Source organism: Vanellus vanellus (genome assembly GCF_965231255.1).
Source record: "Vanellus vanellus genome assembly, chromosome: 5".
In the NCBI taxonomy this organism is placed as follows: domain Eukaryota; kingdom Metazoa; phylum Chordata; class Aves; order Charadriiformes; family Charadriidae; genus Vanellus; species Vanellus vanellus.
Genome location: NC_138910.1, coordinates 26932316 through 26956003, shown reverse-complemented (window position 1 = coordinate 26956003; position 23688 = coordinate 26932316). Strand labels below are relative to the sequence as shown.

At 37.6% G+C, this 23688-nt stretch overlaps 1 protein-coding gene across 1 annotated transcript in view; it reads left to right on the top strand.

Annotated features, from left to right (window-relative positions):
• TTN (titin) overlaps nucleotides 1-23688 on the top strand; it is a 244271-nt gene that overhangs the window by 9607 nt on the left and 210976 nt on the right. Inside the window, exons 7-39 of the mRNA XM_082483816.1 lie at nucleotides 1287-1575; nucleotides 1812-1964; nucleotides 2459-2578; nucleotides 3611-3748; nucleotides 4565-4702; nucleotides 6982-7257; nucleotides 7372-7491; nucleotides 8603-8884; nucleotides 9147-9212; nucleotides 9710-9968; nucleotides 10267-10327; nucleotides 10441-10653; nucleotides 11624-11766; nucleotides 12435-12637; nucleotides 12751-12981; nucleotides 13549-13793; nucleotides 14499-14722; nucleotides 14845-15009; nucleotides 15113-15281; nucleotides 15779-17469; nucleotides 17567-17848; nucleotides 18123-18389; nucleotides 18539-18811; nucleotides 18919-19182; nucleotides 19283-19543; nucleotides 19972-20232; nucleotides 20698-20961; nucleotides 21054-21314; nucleotides 21498-21758; nucleotides 22208-22468; nucleotides 22556-22697; nucleotides 22787-22952; nucleotides 23157-23388. Of these exons, the coding sequence (XP_082339942.1) occupies nucleotides 1287-1575; nucleotides 1812-1964; nucleotides 2459-2578; nucleotides 3611-3748; nucleotides 4565-4702; nucleotides 6982-7257; nucleotides 7372-7491; nucleotides 8603-8884; nucleotides 9147-9212; nucleotides 9710-9968; nucleotides 10267-10327; nucleotides 10441-10653; nucleotides 11624-11766; nucleotides 12435-12637; nucleotides 12751-12981; nucleotides 13549-13793; nucleotides 14499-14722; nucleotides 14845-15009; nucleotides 15113-15281; nucleotides 15779-17469; nucleotides 17567-17848; nucleotides 18123-18389; nucleotides 18539-18811; nucleotides 18919-19182; nucleotides 19283-19543; nucleotides 19972-20232; nucleotides 20698-20961; nucleotides 21054-21314; nucleotides 21498-21758; nucleotides 22208-22468; nucleotides 22556-22697; nucleotides 22787-22952; nucleotides 23157-23388 (8381 nt within the window). The remainder of the gene's footprint in view (nucleotides 1-1286; nucleotides 1576-1811; nucleotides 1965-2458; nucleotides 2579-3610; nucleotides 3749-4564; nucleotides 4703-6981; nucleotides 7258-7371; nucleotides 7492-8602; nucleotides 8885-9146; nucleotides 9213-9709; nucleotides 9969-10266; nucleotides 10328-10440; nucleotides 10654-11623; nucleotides 11767-12434; nucleotides 12638-12750; nucleotides 12982-13548; nucleotides 13794-14498; nucleotides 14723-14844; nucleotides 15010-15112; nucleotides 15282-15778; nucleotides 17470-17566; nucleotides 17849-18122; nucleotides 18390-18538; nucleotides 18812-18918; nucleotides 19183-19282; nucleotides 19544-19971; nucleotides 20233-20697; nucleotides 20962-21053; nucleotides 21315-21497; nucleotides 21759-22207; nucleotides 22469-22555; nucleotides 22698-22786; nucleotides 22953-23156; nucleotides 23389-23688) is intronic.

Here is a 23688-nt window from a genome sequence, read left to right as displayed (position 1 = left end):
AGGTAGGCAAGGCAAATGGGGTTATGGAAAAATGAAGTTTAGCTCTGCCGCGTATAGGGTCTTGAGGTGGAAAGTGAGTGATTTGAAGAGCAGTGCTCGTGGTCCGGGTGACCCCAGGAGGTCTGTGCTGAGAGGCAGGTGAAGAGAAAATTGCTTTGGAAGTCCTGCAGTTTCAGCCACCTGAAGCACCAGCATCATGGAAGGAATGTTCCCAAGACGAGTTCTCAAAGGAACACCATTTAAATTGCCAGAGATAGGTATGCTGCTGAATTTTGCCCTGTTGAGAACAACTTGCAAGGACAGGAACAAATGGATTGATAGTAACTAGCAGTAACTAACTGCATAGATGAAAGAACGATTCAATAGTGCCATCTAGAGTGCATCTAGAACTAGGAGTTTGTACTCCCCTGCTAGTCAAGCCACTTTTAGACATACAAATTAGAAAATAAATCTAAAAATTCATATGCTGCTGCTGCCCTCTACCGCTGCAATTCGTTAATTCTACCTGGGAAACACAGCATAAAAAAATTCCTCTCAAAGAAAATCTAAGTTAGAAAGCCTGTTAAAGCCTTCGGAAAAATGCTTTAAAACTATCTGCCAGGACTGGGATTGAATTTTCGGAATATCAAAATTTAGAAACTAGCACTCTCCAAGTGGCTACCGACTATTGCAGCTAAGATTTGTAAATGTAAGTAAGGGGAAAAAAAAATATAGGTCCTGATTAGAAGCTTGCCTGGAGTCTGAACGCATGACACGTGGAAATGAGACGTGGTGCAGGAGTAGATACAGTTATGTTGTTGTAAGGTGGCTGCCACGTGAAATTTTTACAAAGAGTGTTAGACTGATCATTTTGTCTCCCTACAGAGACGAAACAACAAATATATTATGCAATACTCGCAGCCTGTAAGCCTTTTATATTATTCCTATGAGGAGAATTAAGATAGAGCGAACGAAAACTACTGATGTATTTTTATATTTTAAATATATGTGCTTGAGTGAAATGCCCTTTGACATTTGCCCTTATTTCTTTTTTGGAAATGTAACTAAGCTACTACAAAGATGTGTTACAGTTATGAGTATGACAAAAACACACATTCGACATAATGTTATAAACAGGTAAGTGTAATTTACAAGCAGAACACCTCAAAAACTTTTAAAAAATCAAACCACAAAGTACTGAAGATACCCTAAATGGGGAGCGAATTCAAGTTCAGGCTGAAGTTGTTTACATAGTTGTTGTCGTTTGACACTACATTAATTATATTAATCCCTTATTTTTTCATCAGGTCCGTTTCTCCTGCTGGAAGAATCTCCACCTCACCTATTAGACCGGTAAAATCTCCGTCTCCGATCCGTAAAACGCATGTAGTGACAGCAGCTGGGGCCGAAGTCCTGCCTCCTTGGAAGCAGGAAGGATATGCTGCAACCACAGAAGCCCAGATGAAGGAAACAAGGGTGTCTACAAGCGCTACCCAAATAAGAACTGAAGAAAGATGGGAGGGGAGATACGGGGTCCAAGAACAAGTCACCGTTAGTGGTGCTGCTGCTGGTGAGGTCGCGGCTGGCGCTAGAGAGGTAAAGTCTATTTTTGGAAAAAGCATTGGTTTTGCTCTGTGTGTGGCCTCACCACTGCTGAACAGATCTGCTAAACGGACTCTGGGAGGCTGTGTGTAAAAGTGTGTGCGTATCTGCTGTTGAGAGGGTTCTGCCGCAAATGTTTCTTTGCAACATTCTGCCTCTGTACTTGTTTTGTGCTTCTTCTGAATGTACGCAAACCATGAAAAAAATGTCTTTTGATGTGACTAATGTAGGTGAGAAAGGACAGTGAAAAAACAGCAGCAGTTGCTACGGTTGTTGCTGCTGTGGATCAAGCCATGGTGAGAGAACCAGCTCCAAGTGTTGTAGAGCAAACTGCTAAAAGGACAGCAATGACTGCAGTCCACGTTCAACCTGTTCAGGAGCAGGTAGAAACAGAGCACAGACATTCTATAATTTCCCTTTTTATCCCTTCAACCAACATGCAAACAAGGCATGATTCACTGTGAGGAATTAACAAGATATTACCCAGTGTACCGCAAAAGCATGCATACTCTCACCGAGCGCCTGGACTGTAAAGGAATGCTCTTGGATCACTTAGTCCATTGCTTTCCATCATAGCAGGATTGACCTCCTTATTCTTAAACTGTTCTGAAGTTTAAGAATGCCTTCTATGAAAGTGATCCTTTTTTCTCCTTTGTCATTTATTCTCTAACATTATTCTCACACTGATTAAGTTTTTCCTCTAACATCTCATTCGTAATTTCCCCACTAGGAATGAAATAATTCTCCCTTAGTATTTTTCCTATTTTTCCTTCACTTGCATTCCTCTCTTATTTTTCCTTCTCCTCTTCTTTTGGTGATCAATTTGTTAAAATGAATATTAAGGCTTTGTTTTTTTGTTTGTTGCTATAAAAATCAGGTGAGAAAGGAAGCAACAGTAGTAGTTACCAGTGATAAAGCCACAAAACAAACATTAATATCAAGAACTAGAGAAGGAATTGTTACTTCACAAGAACAAAGGCACATCTCTCATGAAAAGGTGAATACAGATGTTACCTATGATTGTCAAACCCTCCCTTGTTCAAAAAATCTAATACCTCATCAAAAAGACAAGCCCATGAAAAAGACAAATGACATACCATAATATTATTTTTTCCTTTTATATATGTTCGCTCTTCTAGTTCATATTGCTATCATTCTTCTGTCTTTCTTTGATGATGACTGTATTTCCTTTTTTATTTCATTTCCATTATTAATACCTACGAATGTGATAAACTTGCAAAATATTAACTTAGAAAAGAAGCTATTTTTTATATATTGTACAGTGATTTACTAGATAGTATTCTCAATCACTTAGAGAATTGACATGTAGGAAATACGTCTTAAATTTTCCAATTTTTTATCTGGTATTGTTTCTAAGCTTGCCATTTGTAGCCTGCTTTGTTTGTTGGCAGCACAGTGGGTCAGAAAAAGGAGGAAAAACTCATTCTGCATCGAAATCAATTTCGAAAATACTGATAAGTGATTGGAATTCAGATGATTTCAGCCTGTGCTTTATCAGACAGATATGACTTAATGGAAGACCAGCTTTTATAGAGAAACATTACATTTGCGTTCTAGCTGAAATGTGTGAGAAAGTGTAACCTATCTTGGAAGTATTGCGAAACAGAAATAAACCTTGGCAAAAAATTACGTGTTTATGTGCAGATTACATCTAAATTTCTTGGCGAACGAAAAGTTACCTAAAACTAATCCTACATTTTCTCAAACTGATTATGATGCAGGACAGTTTTTCTCTGAACTGATTATTTTTATTTTTTTTTTATTACTGCTTTCAGTAGCGTAGCAAGTATTTGTGGAATGTTTTATTATTTTTATGCTAAATGTATACGCACTTTATAAAAAGTCTGTTTATGTTGTTGTTGTTTCCAGACTAGATGATTTTGAAATCCAGAGTTTGATGTTTTTCCTCCCTTTCATTTGTATCCTCTTTTCCAAATGCATCGAAAATCACATATCTTATATTTTTAAAAAATGTATCATTTAAATTCCTTTATTTGTAAACATCCAGGTAAGAAAAGAACCAGAGAAGACTCCGGTACCCACAGTAGTAATTGCCACAGACAAAGCCAAAGAACAACAAGGGATATCAAGAGCTAGAGAAGAAATATCTACCAGACACGAGCAAGTGCATGTTGCTCACGAAAAGGTAAATAAATGTTACAAATGTTTAGCTCATTGTTACACTGTAATAAGTTTACGAAACCTCTTTCTTCATCAAATGCGCTATGTACCTTTGTTCTGCTTCTTTATGAAGGGAAGATTACAAAACGCGAGGTTTATAGAGCAAGGTATCCCAAACAGAGGCCCAGCATTGCAGGTCCCGTTCTACTGCCTCCATAGCAGCTCTGCCTACAGAGGATGAATGCAGCTGCCCTTCGTTTTGCGCATCGTGGCTTTATTGTCAGGGTACTCGGAGTTTCGTCTCGTGCTTAATGACCTTTGCTTTTTGCCTGAAGGTAGATTTCCGAAGGCAAATTGTAAAGGTCCTCTCTCACGATATGATATTTACGTGTGGAGTTTGATTTAATGAACTTCATAGTTGTGTGAGGACTGAATGTATCTGCTAGACCATATTGTGGAACCATTGTTTATTGGAGTAACCAATGAAAGTTTCATCTACTGATGGGAGTAAATATTGAGTCAGTAATACTCATTTTTATGCAAACAGTTTCTACAAAACATAACGATGATATATCACAATTAACTAGGAAGTGGGAAGATTCTTCTTTAATTTACACACAGATTAATGCAATGTGTTACTGACTTTGAATGCACTTTGTTCAGATAGCATAGAAGATAGGCTATAACTTGGTCTGTACAAAGGAATTATTTCATTTCTCAGGTGATGTTTTTCTCTCATTGATATACGTTCTCAAACCTTGTCCCACTTTCCCAAAAAGCTGCGTAATTTTGACAACGGGCATAATTGATTACTATTATTTTTCTTTACCATAAAAACTAGATAAGAAAGGAAGATATGAAACCTTCTGTACCTAAGGTAGTAATTACCACTGATAAACCTAAAACACCGGTCATAATATCGAAAAGTAAAGAAGGAATTGCTACCAAACAAGAACAAGTCAGCATAACCCATGAAAAGGTGAATAGCGTTACTACAACCATATTTGGTTTTCTACCCTCTCTTCTTTACAAACCTTATGTGTCCCTCAAAAAATACTAACTATACATTTCTGGCTCCTTTTTTCTAAGATTTATTCCACTTACAAACTTTAAGAACTACTCTTAATTACACTGTATTATTCCATCTCTATCCTTCTCTCCTAACTGTTTTCATTAATAGGATGTCCGTAATTCTCTTCTGACTGACCAGTGGAATGAACTGACTGACTCCTGAAATGCATTTTAGCTTTTTTTTTTTTTTTTTAAATCATTACTTACATTTAAATAGGTGTCAGGGTATAACAATACTTATCAGTATACATATAATACAGAGCGGTGTGCAGTGCACAATGATCTAACCCCTTAATTCTCCTGCCCCGTTCCCATTCCAAAATGCATTCACATTGTTCAAATTTCTTTGATCATATGTAACTGAAACTTTCATTTCTGCTATAATAACTAGATTAAAAAGGAAGCTAAGAAAACTACTGTAGTTCCGAAAATAATTGCCACTGATAAAACCAAAGCACCAGTCACGGTGTCCAGAACTAGAGAAGAAATTACATCCAAGCAAGAACAAATTCATCTAGCTTATGATCAGGTGAATATAGCTGTTGCAGATGTGAAATGCACTGTAACAATTTGTTTTATCTGCAAACCTCACCTTGTAAAAGCTACTTGGATACAATAAAATGACCTCACATTAATTGCTGGAAACATACCCATTAAGTGGGATGATTGTAAGTAAGAGAGCCAGTGTGATTAAGTTGGTGTGTCTCACGTTGTTAGGAAATGCCACTTTTAAAACTACAGTCGGATTTCCCTCTGAAAGCCTATTTCCTACCAATGACTTCAAAGCAATGTTTACTTGCCCAAAGTTCTGACTCTGCAACCTTTTTTTCTACAAGACGATTCCTTGCCATTTTACGGTTGTCAGATGAAACAACCTCTCTCTATTAAGGTTTGAATCGTGTTGTTCTTCGTACAATGCAAACTTCAATATCCATTCAAGTCCGTCCAGTTTGTTACTTCTGACAATCAGACACTGCTCTGTTCCAGTAGGACTCCCACAGTAGAAAAGCTTTTCTATTATAATATAGCCAGGAACTCTCATATGTGGCAAAATAGCATAGTTGCCAACAGTTTTTATTTAAAGTCTATCTATCTACTTTGTTAGAAACAGTATGGTACATTCACAAAATACTTTAATAAAATATAATTGAAAGAGCATAGCATATAAAAGTCACTCAGAGGAGTCAGACTGCTGAGAGATTACAGTTCCTTGTTAGATGATGCAAATTTAGGGCCAAATTCAACTTGGTATAGACAATGATTTTGAAATCGGCAACGATACTGAATAAGATGTCTCTGTTACATAAACACAGCTTTAATAATCAACCAAAATCTCTGTAAACAATCACATTTTGGCCTTGCTTAAGTTTTCTTAGTTTAAGGTGACAATGATTTTAAAATCAGCATGAAATTATCTATTACTATTTTTTTCCATCTACAAGTCATATGCTCTGTTGCTACATCCAGATCTGTTATGACAGTAATAATAAACATTAGTAGTAATCATCCTATTACCTACTGTTGGCTGACTGGGCAGAAATTTGGACCCCGATAACATAGAAGTTGACAGTATTTATCAGTTATTAGAAACAGATAAAAGTCCTGATACAAATGCATTATTTCCAATTTGTCAGAAAGCTCTGTTTTCCTTTTGTAAATTAATTTAAAATAGATTAGCACTGAATTAACAGAAATGTCCGTGGTGAAAAATTTTGTGGGTATATTCCTCCGTAAATACATTCACATCAGATGCTGGACACATTCTCTACATTTTTAGTAGCTTTTAACAGTTATAGGGAGCTGATGAGCATACTGACTTTGAAATTGTGTTCACTTTTACGTACCCGCCTTACTCTTAGACAAGTAGCCATAAATGTGACTATAAAGTATTAAAAGTGGGCTTGCATACAAATATTGATATGTATAAAGCACACAAACATAGATATGTTCTGAATATGCATAGAGAGAGCTTAGAAAAAGTGTGTCTATATTTGAATCTACTGACTCTGAAGTGTATTTATGGGTGAACACATTTAATGTTTACATTATTACTTTTGCATATCTATGCACACTCTCTTTGCCTGGAATATACTTTACTGAGCATTATATTTATAAGTATTTGCCAGATATGCAAGCCTTTGATATAATGACAAATATTTGTGTAAATTCTGCCAATGTTATCTCCAGACTGAAGCTGGAAAAAGGGCTGAAGCTGTAGCTACAGTCGTTGCAGCAGTTGATCATGCACGCGTTCGATCACCCTGGGAGGCAGAACAAGCAGATGAAGCCTACGTAAAGCAGAAAACTTTGGAATATGGCTATAAAGAGCACACTGTAACAGACCATGCTGCTGAGGCTCCAGCAGAACGTCACGTTGTCACGAAAGAAGTTAAAACTGTCTATGTTCCTCCTGAGAAACATATCTCAGCTGCTGAAAAGAAGCAGGTTCATATATCAACAGAGGTTAGACTCAGTTTAACTTGCGTTCTTTTCCAAAACCCATGTCCCAGTGACATCTGTTTCAGTTTGGAGGACAGCATCACATTCTCAACAACTTTTTTTCATGGCTTTGTGTAGATTAAAAGAGCAGCAGAAACTGAGAAGACAATTCACGTTGAACACCCGCGACCCCGCACAGCAAGTCCTCACTTCACAGTCTCCAAAATTGCTGTTCCTAAAGCAGATCATACATATGAGGTGAGAAGTGAAAACTCTATCCAAGAAGGGCAGCATGCTCATTGATAATAACCAGTCAGTTACCCACTCCGTCTGATTTTTCCTCCCACTCCAGTATGGGGCTTTCCCAGGAAGAAGAATAATTGTGTGCTCTACGGTTGTTTTTGTTGGCTTGTTTGACTAATAAAGAGTAGTGCTGTAAATAGACACAGGGACTACTAAAATGTGATTTGTAAGTATTAGTTATTTAAACAAGCTTTTCATCTGTTTAAGGATGCAGCTTCAATACTTCATGCCATACAGTGAAAGCACAAATATTTGTCATACAACTTATGTTTTCTAAAGAGCAGGACTGTCCCTTTTCAATCTTATCGTGTGCGTCAGTTCACTAGTGCATTGAAAACAGTGCTTCTTTCTTCCTTGCGGATTACTACATACTAAGTTAATTTTTGAAACAGAAAAAGTCCAGACTGTATAATGACACCATCCATTTTTAATGTTATTTTTTCCATTCTTCTGGTCGACTCCTTCACATAATATGAAAAGCTCCCATTTAATTAATTTTCTCATTCAAGGATACTTTCTCTCTCCACCTGGACTTTAAAAACAAACTGTTTTTTCCTTTAAAAAGAATTAAATACTATAAAAATTACCTAAAATATTTTCATCTTTAAAGTTTTATGTATGTTTTCCAAAGTTATTACACTTACAATAGCATTTTGAAATCTCTTTGGTTATTTAAATCACTGAGAGTTATGTAATTAGTAGTATTGTTTATTGCTGTATCAGACTGAATAAAAGGAAAGCTAAGGCCTCAAGCGAATAAATTTAGAGGACATTTCTCATGTAGCACTTAAGAGCTTCTTGACCATTTAAAGATCAAATTCTAAAGTAAAAAAAGAGAAAATATTTAAATGTTAGACAACATCAACAGTAATATAGGGATATCTCCAGTATTCTACTACTGCAATCTAAAACTAGAAGTAATTTTTGTATATCTAGCTTTTGCAATGCCAACTAATTAGTAACTAAGGAAGCAACTGGTGCATATGCGATCTGCTCAAGAAATACACTGTCACCTTTGAAAACAAGACAACAACCAAGCTGTAACTCTTTCTTTTCTGTTCACTAGGTTTCAATAGCTGGATCTGCCATGGCTACTCTGGAAAAAGAGTTATCAGCTACTTCTGCTGTGCAAAAGATCACCAAGTCTGTGAAACCACCTCAGCTAAAGCCACATGAAGTCAGGGTAAAAGCAGAGCCTGTTGCATCTCCACAGTTTCCCTTTGGAGAGGCTGCTGAGACCTATAAAAGTCGCTATGATGTTGAGACTAAAAAAGAGACAGGTGTAAGCTTTAAAGGTGAAGCAGTGCAGGAAGAACACTTGGTGTTACGGAAGGAAGGTGAAGCGAAGGTACGTTATTCAGCAAATTCCATCACTTTGACTTTTATCTTAAAAAAGCCTCACTTGTTTGTTGTTTTGTCCTTGCAATTTTCCGCTTTTACTTTCTGCTGACTTTTATCTTTGTTGTTTTGTACAAATCCTTCTGAGGACCTGGTATTTACCTATGGCAAACAAAAGGCTCTCTTTACCCAGTTTCTTTTCTTATTTAAATTCTGCTGCTTATGTCCTTGGCTTTGTTAAGTTTTTATTAACTCTGCTTTAAACAACCTAGGTGACAGAAACTGCCAGAGTTCCTGTGCCTGCAGAAATCCCTGCTACTCCACCCACCTTAGTCTCTGTAAGTAATTTGTATGCAGATTGGGGGAGTGACACTATGTTTTCACCTGTTTTGTATTCTAACTTTCATCTTTGAAAACCTGATCATGATAATTTGGCTTTATTTAATCTTTTAAATGCTGTATTAGACTTACTCAGCCACACAATTTATCTCTGATAAAAACTATTCTGGATGTCTGTTATGGGGGTGATTCTTCACAATTATGTCACACAGTAGACTGACCTTTGCTGCAGGGAAACAATTTCTCACCATAATCTGCATAAACATCAACCTACCTTTTCATTTTCTTGATAATAACAGTAATGTTCAGAGATCCCAAATCCAATTTCAAATACGTCTCTTTGGAAAATGCCTTTTTTTTCCTGCATACTCTTCTGAAAGGAACAGTGTTTTGAAGTAGACATTACATTTTCCATTCAAATAGGTTCTAGTTATTTAAATGTCTGTTCAGTAGTGAAAGTATATACTGACTATGATACTTACGTTTTGTCACACAGGGCCTCAAAAATAAGACTGTGACTGAAGGAGAGTCTGTCACCCTGGAGTGCCATATCTCTGGTCATCCTCAGCCTACTGTGACATGGTACAGGGAAGACTACAAGATTGAGAGCTCAATGGACTTCCAGATCACTTTCAAAGCAGGGCTTGCTCGCCTTGTGATTCGTGAAGCCTTTGCAGAAGACAGTGGAAGATTTACCTGCACCGCTACCAATAAGGCTGGCAGTGTCAGCACATCTTGCCACTTATACGTGAAAGGTAAGTATATTTATCACTGTAGGAAGATTATAATTTTGTTACCTGCATATTACTTGTAAGCTCCCAAGTAGAACATAGGCCTTGAATTGTATTCCAGGACAGTTAGGTAACATGGTTGGAAGAATATGAGAAAAAGGCATATTACATGCTGATGGAGACTCTTAACATGCTTCCGAAGTGGAAGTATCTGGCCCTCTGAGCCAAATATTTAACCTCCTCTCTCTTTGTGCCAACCAAGCTCACTGCCTAAGCACTATTAAAGTATTTTAAAATCCACTATATCATATTTGCCTTGCAGTTTCAGAAGAAATTGAGACTCGAGAAACCATTTCCGAGAAGGCTGTTACAGAAGAGAAACGGTAAAGTTACTTTCCTAAACAGACTGCTCCTACTGTGGTCATTAGTTTCTTGCATTCTATTTATGAGAGCTTCAGACATCAGCTCACTTACGTGCACTGGAATCTTATTTCAGCTATGTGGAGACAAAGGACATTGTAATGGAAGATGTCTCTGCTGCAGCAGAGGAAGTATCGGGAGAACCCATACCTCCTTTCTTCATAAGAAAACCCATGGTACATAAATTAATTGAAGGTGGGAGCATTATTTTCGAATGCCAAGTAGGGGGCAACCCAAAGCCACATGTCTACTGGAAAAAAGGTGGAGTTCCTCTAACGACTGGCTACAGGTACTTTGAATATAACACACAAAAGCTGTTTAAACATATTTTTAAAGAACATTTAATGGACAGTACCATAATTTTTATGCCTTTACTGATGGTGAGCCAAATAACATCACAAAAATTTTACTTTTTATATGGAAAAATCATAGGATCATGTCTTAATGTGACACTTCAGAAGGATGCTAAGTTTTAAAATACAAATATTCAAAACGGGCACAAGTTAGAACATAGGAAGTTCCGTTCAAATACACGGAAACACTTCTTTACGGTGAGGGTGACGGAGCACTGGAGCAGGCTGCCCACAGAGGTTGTGGAGTCCCCTTCTCTGGAGATTTTCAAGACCCGCCTGGATGCAGTCCTGAGTAATGTGCTCTGGGCAATCCTGCTTTAGCAGGGGAGTTGGACTAGAGGATCTCTAGAGGTCCCTTCCAACTCTGAAAACTCTGTGATTCCGTGAAAAGACTATAAAATGAAAAACGCTGCATATCCTTAAAAACAAATCAGGAAGAAGTTTTGCATTTAGTTTTATTCTGTCTATGCAATGTTTGCATTCTGTCTATGCAAATATTGTCTACAGAAAGCAACACACTTTCTAGCAGAGAAAAAAAAAATAGATTTGTAACATTCTTGAAATATATCATGCTAAAATGGCCCATATTAGGACAAACTATGTGCATGCAGCATATACCATTTTACTGTGTCTGATAATTAAATCTCTGATATTTCAGTACTGATCTTTACATCCCATTTATTTGAGTGACAACAGAAAGAAAGTAGACTTGTACTTCAGTTCCAGCATAGTTACTTTTCCTACTCTGTTCTGCAGATTTGAATGAGAATTGCCTGCAAAAGTTTCTCTTTTTTTTGTCTTGTACAATTTAGGAGCGATTCTGATTAATTGCATAACTAAAAGCAAATACACTAGAAAGTCTGTTCATCAGAATTATGGAGAGCTTCTACCTTTATTTTTCTATAGATACAAAGTGAGTTACAAAAGAGAAACCGGGGAATGCAAACTTGAAATTTCCATGACTTTTGCCGACGATGCCGGAGAATATACTATTGTTGTTCGTAATAAACACGGAGAAGCTTCTGCAACGGTCTCCTTACTAGAAGAAGGTACATTGTAGATTAAAGAAGTGGGAAAAATATTTCTTAAAATTAACTTTAAAATGGGAAAAATATTTTAAATTTTGCTGCAAATTCTTTGCAGCTTAGTTTGGTCAATTCAAGAAATGTACAGGGAGATCTGGTGGCTCCATTTCTGCAAGACAGAGTATTCGACATCAGGTTCTTGAAGGACTTTTGTTCTTTGCTAGAATGTGTAGCTATAGGAGCCTTCTTCTTTTGATGTCCACAACAGTCTACGTAACATAAGACATTCAGAGAGTGATGTGGGGAAAGGAGGTTAATGAAGTAATAGGTTGTTATTTTACAAGCAAAGTTTTGGGTTTGTTTTTTTTTTTTTTTTTAATTGTCCTTGAAAACGCATGAAAGTTTGCAGGAGGCAGAGCCGCATTAAAGAAATTGTAAAATAGTCTCTATAAGTGCTTCCACTTTGAGAACTAGAACACCTAAATAGCACAGTAAAACTTTTACCTGTTTATAAAGCTCATCTGAGGGCATCAGTCTTTTCATTTTATTGCTGTTTGTATTTTATTGACTAAACAGACAGAAACTCTGCTTGAATCACTAAAAACAGTAAAATAAGCTTGTACTTGTTTTCTCTATTCAGTTCAGTAAAAACCACAAAAACTTATCAAAATTAACATGTTCTTAATTCTTAGCTGATTATGAAGCCTACATAAAATCGCAACAAGAAATGTACCAAACTCAGGTGACTGCATATGTACAGGAACCTAAAGTGGCTGAGGTAGCCCCAGCTATTTCATACGGTGACTTTGAAAAAGAATATGAAAAAGAACAAGCCTTAATTAGGAAGAAAATGGCGAAAGATACAGTGATGGTCAGAACTTTTGTAGAAGATGAGGTATGTCTACCACTCCATATTCGTTTTGTATACTGACATTTTACCAGTGCAAATGTTTCTTTACAAAGTCATTATCTGACACACAGAACTAATGTTTTTGCTTGTCTACATAGGAATTCCATATTTCTTCTTTTGAAGAAAGACTTATCAAGGAAATTGAACTCAGAATTATTAAGACCACCTTAGATGAACTTCTCGAAGAAGATGGAGAGGAGATGATGGTTGATATTTCTGAATCTGAAGCTGTAGAAGCAGGATTTGATTTAAGACTAAAGAATTACAGAACCTTTGAAGGGACAGGAGTTACTTTCCATTGCAAGACAACTGGATATCCACTGCCAAAGGTACCCCAAACCTGTATGACATTAATCTATTTAAAAAAACCATCTGGTGCTCCACTTGAAAAAATCCCTTAACATCTTGTTGTCAGGCATGCTATATTCTGCATGGAAAACAGCAAATCTCAAAGGAAATCCAGTCTTTTGTTTTGATATCAAGCTAAATTTTCCTTTCACCCCTTAACCAGATAGTGTTATGTTCATTAGCCAGTTCAGAGGTAGGTTAGATTTACCAGTTAATTTGGTCTTGCTTCTGAGTATCTCTTGAGTTAGGTCACACAAGCGTGGAACACAGTAGCGAGTCTGGTGTAGGTCACTTTGCTCTTTGTCAAAATGGGCTTTATATCTGCTTCTAGCTCCAAAAGTTATATTTCAGGCTACTGTGAAAGCATGTCACTTTAGTCTTACTTATTTCAAGTAAAAATGTTAAAGTTAACAGATATGTTAACACATCTGTATGATGATGCATCAGCTGAAAAATAAGAAGTTGTAATATGTTGTGTGCATGGATCATTACTGGATCTTTGTTTTTAGGAGAGCTCACATAGCATTCCACTGTTTCTTTCTGTGCAGATTGCATGGTACAAAGATGGTAAGCGCATAAGGCATGGAGAGCGTTACCACATGGAAGTTCTGCAAGATGGCAGTGCCAGTCTGCGTTTACCTGTTGTTTTACCTGAAGATGAAGGAATTTATACTGTCTTTGCCAGTAATATGAAAGGAAATGCCATTTGCTCAGCAAAACTCTACGTTGAACCAGTTGCACCCACAGCAGCTCCAGGTTATATGCCAGGACCAGAAGTTATGAGAAGATATAGGTAGGTACACACTAATGTATAAATTTCATGAGACTTCAGTCTGCTGTGATAGACAGTCCAAAAGCTCATTACGCAGCAGATAAACAGCTTAAGTTATTGGAGTTTTCATACCTCTAAAGAAGTTTTAAATGCCGTTTTCATGGCTTAAATCGATTTATGTGCCAACTCTTTGTCTGATTTGCCTTCTTAATGAGCCCTGCAGTTCCCAGAGTACCATCATTCACATGCATATCCAGTCACAGTATCAGATTTACAATCTCAGCAAACGTATTTATTTCTTAAAGTACTCATGTTTTGGAAAATAAAATTCTTCTTCACTTGGAGTTTTAGTACTTACTGCAACTCTTTCTTCCCACTCTCAAAATAGCTGTATTTCTATGACAGAAAAAATCCAGTGTTGCCATGTACTGTGTTCTGTCTTCGTATAGATATGCACACACACACAAACGTACACAGGATTGCATCCATATCCATACAGTATCCAAAACCCCCAAATTTCCCTGGCTGTGGTGTATCCTAATAGTATTCAGCTATACAAATTGAAAGAAAATTGACTGCAATTATTTTTTGTCAAAATTTCTCACATAAATTGATTAACCTGTTTAAAATAAATTATGCTAAAGGCAAAAGTTGAACCCCATTCATCATGTCAGTCGACTGCTACATGACATTGTCATACACATCTGTCTTATCTTTTCCTTCCAGGTCTATTTCTCCACGTTCTCCAAGCCGGTCTCCTGCCCGCAGTTCTCCTTCTCGGTCTCCTGCCCGCAGATTAGAAGAAACTGATGAAGGACAGCTGGAGAGACTATATAAGCCAGTTTTTGTGCTGAAACCTACGTCATTTAAATGTTCACAGGGGCAGACAGCAAGATTTGACTTAAAAGTTGTTGGCAGACCTATGCCAGAGACATACTGGTTTCATAATGGTACATCAACCTCGTTTTCATCAACAAATTATCTTAAAAAAAAATAACCTGATATACATTTTGTGTCTTGTTGAGACACTGTTTTGAGTGCAACTTTTTTTTTTTTTCATGTGTACCCGCAGGTCAACAAGTGGTTAATGACTACACCCATAAAATAGTGATTAAAGAAGATGGCACCCAGTCATTGATCATTGTTCCTGCTATGCCTGATGACTCCGGAGAATGGGCTGTAATCGCTCAGAATAGGGCAGGCAAAGCTTCGGTCTCAATGACGCTGACTGTGGAAGGTATCTACTGTGCATGCCATTTTTAGGAGCCTGAGGAGTGTTTCTGATAAAAAAACATTGTTATGTCACTTCCTCTTGTGATAACTTACCCTTGCTCTTGCAGCTAAGGAAGACCTAGTCAGACCACACTTTGTGGAAAGGCTGAAGAATGTTAGTGTAAAGGAGGGCTCTAGACTGCAGATGGCAGTGAAAGCTACTGGTAACCCTAATCCTGACATTGTGTGGCTGAAGAACAGTGACATCATTGTACCTCATAAATACCCTCAAATAAAGTAAGCAAGTTTATTTACTTTAAATAGTAAAGGAGTTAATAATCACACTCCTACAGCGTGCTGAATACCGTTGCTTCCATCGAAGGGGTTCACTAAGGGCTTAGTCCAATGGCTACCAAGGCTACCAACACCTTTTGCATTGCAGCAAGGCTAAAAGATATAAAATGACTTGTAGGCCTCGATCCATTTTTTCCAGCTGGTGTATTTTGTATTCTGCAAAGCTAACGCTTTTACAGCAGAGATTTAAGGAACCTTTACCTGTCTCTGATTTTGAAGTCCTCTGCAGGCAAAACTGCCACTGAATTCAAGACTGGTTTTTATTTTCCTTATCTGTTTGATTCTTAGGCACTGCACCCATAAACATGAATAAACATTAACAACTTGTTTATTTCCTCCAGAGGTTTGCCTTTAGAGGCTTTGACCTAATTTTGAACAAGGACATAAATTAATAACAAAGAAGTGCAAAAAAGGTTAAAAAAATTGTTTTAATATTTCAGGATTGAGGGAACCAAAGGGGCAGCTGCCCTTAAAATTGAATCTACTGCCAGACAAGATGCTGCATGGTATACTGCTACTGCTATCAATAAAGCTGGGCGGGACACTACTCGGTGCAAAGTAAATGTTGAAGTTGAACATGCAGAACCTGAGCCAGAAAGAAGATTAATCATTCCAAAAGGAACTTACAAAGCCAAGGAGATTGCAGCACCAGAGTTAGAGCCTCTCCATTTGCGTTACGGTCAAGAACAATGGGAGGAAGGAGACCTCTATGACAAAGAAAAGCAGCAGAAACCATTTTTTAAGAAGAAGCTCACATCTTTAAGGCTCAAGCAATTTGGACCAGCACACTTTGAGTGCAGGCTTACACCAATTGGTGACCCAACCATGGTGGTGGAGTGGTTGCATGATGGCAAACCCTTGGAAGCAGCTAACAGACTCCGCATGATCAATGAGTTTGGGTACTGTAGCCTGGACTATGGAGTAGCCTATTCCAGAGATAGTGGAGTGATCACTTGCAGGGCAACTAACAAATATGGTACAGACCATACATCCGCTACTCTGATCGTGAAGGATGAGAAAAGCCTTGTGGAAGAATCCCAGTTGCCAGAAGGCAGAAGGGGACTGCAGCGAATTGAAGAGTTAGAAAGAATGGCCCATGAGGGTGCTCTTCCTGCAGTTGCAGTGGACCAAAAGGAAAAACAAAAACCAGAAATTGTTTTGGTTCCCGAACCTGCAAGAGTCTTGGAAGGTGAAACAGCGCGGTTCCGCTGCCGTGTGACTGGCTATCCTTTGCCCAAGGTCAACTGGTACCTCAATGGACAGCTCATCCGTAAGAGCAAAAGGTTTAGGCTCCGTTATGATGGAATCTACTACCTGGATATTGTGGACTGTAAATCGTATGACACAGGAGAGGTGAAAGTCACTGCAGAGAATCCAGAAGGATTTATTGAACATAAGGTGAGACTTGAGATCCAGCAGAGGGAAGACTTCAGATCTGTTCTTCGTCGTGCTCCTGAACCCAAACACGAGCCTGTAGTGACAGAGCCTGGGAAACTTCTCTTTGAGGTACAGAAGGTAGACAAACCTGCAGAGGCAACAACCAAAGAAGTGGTGAAACTGAAAAGGGCTGAAAGAATCACTCATGAGAAGCTTTCAGAGGAATCTGAAGAGCTGCGTAGTAAATTCAAGCGCAGGACAGAAGAGGGCTATTATGAAGCCATCACTGCTGTGGAACTAAAGTCTCGCAAAAAAGATGAATCGTATGAAGAAATGTTAAAAAAGACAAAAGAAGAACTTCTTCACTGGACCAAAGAGATCCCAGAGGAAGAGAAGAAAGCACTTCCTCCTGAAGGCAAAATCACCATTCCAACATTCAAACCAGAGAAGGTTGAGCTTAGTCCAAGCATGGAGGCTCCCAAGATATTTGAACGAATTCAAAGCCAGACTGTAGCCCAGGGGACAGATGCACACTTCCGTGTGAGAGTGGTGGGAAAACCAGACCCTGAGTGCCAGTGGTTCAAAAATGGTGTGCAGATTGAAAGGACTGATCGTGTGTATTGGTACTGGCCTGAAGATAATGTTTGCGAATTAGTCATCAGAGACGTGACTTCTGATGATTCTGCCAGCATCATGGTGAAAGCAGTCAATATAGCTGGTGAAACTTCTAGCCATGCTTTCCTGTTAGTACAAGGTAATTTAGATTCTCTTACTTTTATCCTACTGCTTGTCATAGTGTGTTAAGTCTATATGGTCATTTCACTGTTGATTTATTACATGTTGTTTTGCAGCCAAACAGTTAATCAGCTTCACCCAGACGTTACAAGATATTGTTGCTAAAGAGAGAGACTCCATGGCAACATTTGAATGTGAGACATCAGAACCCTTTGTCAAAGTGAAATGGTTTAAGGATGGAATTGAGATTCATTCCGGAGACAAATACAGGATGCACTCAGACAGAAAGGCTCATTTTCTTTCTGTACTAGCAATTGAAATGTCTGATGCTGATGACTACAGCTGTGCACTGGTAGAAGACGAATCCATAAAAACTACTGCAAAGCTTACTGTTGAAGGTAAGAAAGAGGCACATAGCTCAGTACCATGCAATACTATTAAAGTGAAATCAGCTTCACGAAGAAATAAACCGATTTAAACTGATTCTCAATGCACTAAGAAACGTTCAAGCTGCTTTCGTACTCTTGGAATCCAGTGTGAAAGTTTGGAGATATAGTTATATAAAATGGTTACACCGTATATATATTAATTTTCTTAGGCTCATTTAATAAGTGTTTTCATCAGGGGTATCTAATCAAGCTTTTTCATGGATGTAATTATTTTTGCCTGTAGGTACTGTGGTTGAGTTTATTAAAGAACTTGAGGATGTTGAAGTACCAGAATCCTTCTCAGGTGAACTTGAATGTGAGGTTTCCCCAGAAGACGTGGAGGGGAAATGGTATCACGGCGATGTTGAGCTGACTTCCAATCATAAATATGTGATTGCGTCCCGCCGTGGTCGCCAAATCCTCACTATTAAGGATGTTAATAAAGATGATCAAGGAGAGTATAGTTTTGTTGTTGATGGAAAAAGGACTCGCTGCAAACTGAAGATGAAGCGTAAGTCTTTCTAATACATTGTCGATATAGAAAATCTATAATATAGTATAATATGTATTATAGCTATATCACTATATCCCATACTGCCTTAATATTCAATATTCTGCTTATCTGCTATGAGGATTAATTAACTTCATTTTGTTTCACAGCTCGTCCCATGGCTATTCTTCAAGGACTTACTGATCAAAAAGTCTGTGAGGGAGATATTGTACAACTTGAAGTTAAAGTCTCCCTAGAAAATGTGGAAGGTGTCTGGATGAAAGATGGTCATGAAATTCAATCAAGTGATCGTATTCACATTGTGTTGGATAAACAGTCACATATGTTGCTGATAGAAGATGCAACAAAGGAAGATACTGGAACTTACTCTTTTAGTGTTCCTGGTCTTGAACTGTCAACCACTGGACGGATCACGGTTTACAGTAAGTCATTATCATGATTTAGAAGGTGTGTTTGATTTTTGGGTCCTTTAGGATTACCTTTTAAAGGCATAGGTTTGTTAATGACGAATATTTTTGTAACTTGACAGGTGTGGAAATAGTGGTGCCTCTAAAAGATGTTCACGTAGTTGAAGGAACAAAAGCTATCCTTGAATGCAAAGTTTCAGCACCTGATGTGTCTTCCTCCAAATGGTACCTAAATGATCATCAGATAAAGCCTGATGAACGTGTACAAGCCGTATGTAAAGGCACTAAACAGAGGCTAGTGCTTACCAGAACCCATGCATCAGATGAAGGACAGTATAAACTAATGGTTGGCAAAGTTGAAACAAGTTGCAATGTCACAGTTGAAAGTAGGTTTCCTTTAAGATGCACAGTTCTTTGTGAAATTATTTCTTTAAACACAAAATTTTGGAAGCAACCAATACATTTGTAATGTATTCTTTTTTACAGAAATTCAGATTATTAGAGGTCTTCATGACATCACCTGCACTGAAACACAGAATGTATCCTTTGAAGTCGAGCTGTCCCATTCAGGGATTGATGTAATTTGGCACTTCAAAGGCCAAGAGATCAAGGCTGGTCCTAAATATAAAATTGAAGCACATGGAAAAATATATAAATTGACTGTAGTGAAGATGATGAAAGATGATGAAGGAGAATATGCATTTTATGCTGGAGAGCAGAAAACAGCTGGAAAGCTTATAGTAGCAGGTTAGTAGGTTTATTTTTATTTCACTGCGATTTTAAAACAGTATTTTGTGATTATTATAATCCGAATTCCACAAAGCTTTTAAGTAAGTGCTTATACGTTTTGCTAAATCAGAGCCATAGTATGGAATGCTGTGGTATACTCTTGATGTAATTAATGTAAAAAAGATTTTTTTTGTCTTGAATGTTCAATATACCTGTGCTGATAATAAAATAATGAATGAAAATAACGAATAAAAGTAAGAAACATCTTTTTGTGGTGTTCAGGTCACATTCTATTCTTGATTTTTCACAGAAGTCAGAATGTCTATGGGTGTGCTGCAAACTAGGGCAAAGAATTCCGGCATCAACTTTTCACGTGGTTGCGTTTCTGTATGGGGGAAAAGTTGAACAGCAACACAACAAAAACATGTGCTTTTGCTTCCCAACAGGTGGTGCCATTTCAAAGCCTCTCACTGACCTGACTGTGGCTGAGTCTCAGGCAGCTGTTTTTGAATGTGAGGTGGCAAATCCTGAATCTGAAGGCCAGTGGCTAAAAAATGGTAGACCTTTAGCTATGACAGATCAGTACCGTGCTGAATCTGATGGTGTAAAGAGAAGGCTCAATATCCCTGTCACAAAACTGGATGATATGGGTGAATATAGCTATGAAATAGCAAGCTCAAAGACATCTGCCAAACTGAAGGTTGAAGGTCAGTATTTTTTACAACCAGTTGATGTCTTTAAGACCCAGTCCAGCATCACTCACTGTGTCTTGGATCAGACTCTGCGATACAAGCATATTTGGCTTCATTTTTTGAAAACATTTTAATATTGTGATGCTCTTTCTGAGGTAGCAAACTCACTGTATTTTGGAGTCTCTATATTTGGAATCTAGCATGGTATTTTAATAAAAACACATTTTATTCAAGGTACTGGCTAGCAGGTAGAAATTCACTCTTTGCTAGTTGTGTAGCAAACATATTAAAAAATCTGTTTATGAGTAAATATTCCTTTTTGTATACCAAGCACAACACTTTGGTGGAAAATGTATAAATCAATATATACATACTAGATTTTAAAATGAAGTGTCATGATTCAGTTTTATTGAGATTATTCCATTTACTATAATTTTTAATTTTGGTCTGTTTTGTTTTTTTTTTTTTTTTTCTTCCTAGCTGTTAAAATAAAGAAGACACTAAAGAACTTGACTGTGACAGAAACACAGGAGGCAGTTTTCAGTGTAGAACTCACTCACCCTGATGTGAAAGGAGCTCTGTGGATTAAAAATGGTGTTGAACTTGAATCAAATGACAAATATGAAATATCAGTGAAAGGAACTGTTCACACGCTGAAAGTTAAACACTGCGTTGTCACTGATGAGTCTGTTTATAGCTTTAAGCTTGGAAAGATAGGAGCAAATGCCAGACTTCATGTGGAAAGTAAGTCAGTCTGGTTTGAATATTTACTTTAATATGTGGTTGGAAATTCAAATGAAACACACTGCTGAATCTTGCTAACTTTTTTCCTCAAGCTGTCAAGATCATCAAAAAGCCAAAGGATGTGACTGCTTTGGAAAATGCTGTTGTCTCCTTTGAATTGAGTGTATCTCATGATACTGTACCAGTCCGGTGGTTCCACAAAAATGTTGAGCTTAAACAAAGTGATAAATACAAGATGATCTCTCAAAGGAAAGTTCACAAGCTTATGCTGCATAACATATCTCCTGCTGATGCCGGGGAATACACAGCTCTTGTTGGGCAAATTGAGTGTAAAGCAAAACTGTTTGTGGAAAGTAAGTATTGTAAGTTTGTAAGTAAGTAATTATACGAATTGCTACACCAGCTCATATTGAACAACTTGACTTGACACTTCATTGATTTTTACTCTTGTTTTTTTGCAGTCTTCCATACACACTGACTTTTAAAAAGTCCTTTCTCTTTTTTTTTTTTTTTTGTCTTTTCTTTTCCCCTCTTAGCCATACACATCACAAAGACCATGAAAAATATTGAGATCCCTGAGACCAAAACTGCCTCTTTTCAATGCGAAGTTTCTCATTTCAATGTGCCAGCTGTTTGGTTGAAAAATGGTGTGGAGATTGAAATGAGTGAAAAGTTCAAAATCGTAGTCCAGGGGAAACTCCATCAGCTCAATATCATGAACACAAGCAGTGAAGATTCTGCAGAATACACGTTTGTCTGTGGAAATGACCGAGTCAGTGCAACTCTGACTGTAAAACGTACGTAAAAATGAAATTAACCAGAATATTTTGCACTTACCAATAATAGACTTTGTGTTAATACATGCACTTGGTGCAATTCAGACAAAACTGGCACTGTTGTAGAGGTGTTCTCAAATAACTCTAAACAGCCTCAATTACATTTTTAAAAGAGAACTAGAAGCTGTGAACTTGAAAGTCAGATCCTGGATTCTTCTGTTTAGGCCAACATGGCTAAAAACCAAGTCACCACGAGAACAAATCAGAATTTGGATTCCTATGTCATTCAAGAGTTCTTGGAAATTTAATTGTAGTACTGATTCTGGACACAGAGCCTTCCTTTTAATATTACCAAAAATCACAATCTGTCTTAAAGACTTTTAAATGTCTCTGATCCGGTTAACGTGTGTTTAAAAGAAAGCAAAACAGAACAAAAAAAAAACAAACCGTGTCCATTTCTTTTCTTTTAGCCATCCTAATTACTTCCATGCTAAAAGACATCAATGCTGAAGAGAAAGATACAATAACATTTGAAGTTACTGTTAACTATGAAGGTATCTCATATAAATGGCTAAAGAATGGGGTAGAAATAAAATCGACTGACAAATGCCAGATACGAACAAAGAAGCTCACACACTCCCTCTCCATAAGGAATGTGCATTTTGGAGATGCTGCAGAATACACTTTTGTTGCTGGAAAAGCAGCTTCATCAGCCACTTTATATGTGGAAGGTATTTGCCCTCTTGATTTGTACATTTAGTGACTTCTAGTGGCTTAAATAGCATCATGGCACTCATTTTATATTTTGTCTGCCCTAGCCCGTCACATTGAATTTAGGAAGCATATTAAAGACATCAAGGTTGTGGAGAAGAAGAGGGCTATTTTTGAATGTGAAATTTCAGAACCTGACATTCAGGTCCAGTGGATGAAGGATGGACAAGAACTCCAGATTGGTGACAGGTAAATGATTGCTTCTACACCATATTGAATTTTGTTATGTATTTTCCCCCAGAAAATAACTTGTTCATTTTCTTTTCTGATGTCCTTAGGATGAAAATTCAGAGAGAGAAATATGTCCATCGTCTCATCATTCCTTCAACAAGAATGTCTGATGCTGGTCAGTACACTGTAGTAGCAGGTGGAAACACATCCAGTGCCAATTTGATAGTGGAAGGTCGTGACATTCGTATCAGAAGCATCCGTAAAGATATTCAGGTATGCCCTATACAAAAGAATAAATATTTCTTAACTTTGTCACTCAAAGAATAATGCAAAGGAAAAGCAACAATAGCTAACCAGCCAGAGTCCTAACATAAAAATTTGTAATCTTAAGGCCAGGGCCTTCTTCTAGGAAACTGGAATGTGGGACCATCTGCAAAAGCAAATGTTATTTCTAGTATTTATTCTACTTGTTCAAAGGTCATTGAGAGACAAAGAGCTGAAATTGAATTTGAAGTCAATGAAGATGACATTGAGCCACAGTGGTACAAGGATGGTATTGAGATCAACTTCCAATATGAGGAAAGATACAGTTATGTGGTGGAAAGGAGAGTTCATCGAATGAGCATCTTTGAAACCACTTACTCTGATGCTGGAGAATATACTTTTGTTGCAGGACGGAATAGGAGTTCCGTTGTTCTTTATGTGAATGGTATGTGTCCCCGCAAACAATTCTCTGACTGTATTTATTACCCTGTTTCTTTTTCTGATTTCTACATATCATTTCTGGAAATCTAACTCTGAAAGTAAAAAAAAAAAAAAAAATTCCAGAGAGAATCTTATGTCTGGAACACTACCAAAATGCTTATGTACCCCAGTGTTTTTACTGAAATAGCCGGCTAGCTGATGAAAATGCTATAGCAGTTCTTTTCCCCACTGTATTTATTTAGAACAGGAAATTCTCAAGTCCAAATAAAACTCAATTGTTTGTACGGACAAATATGCCTTGCCA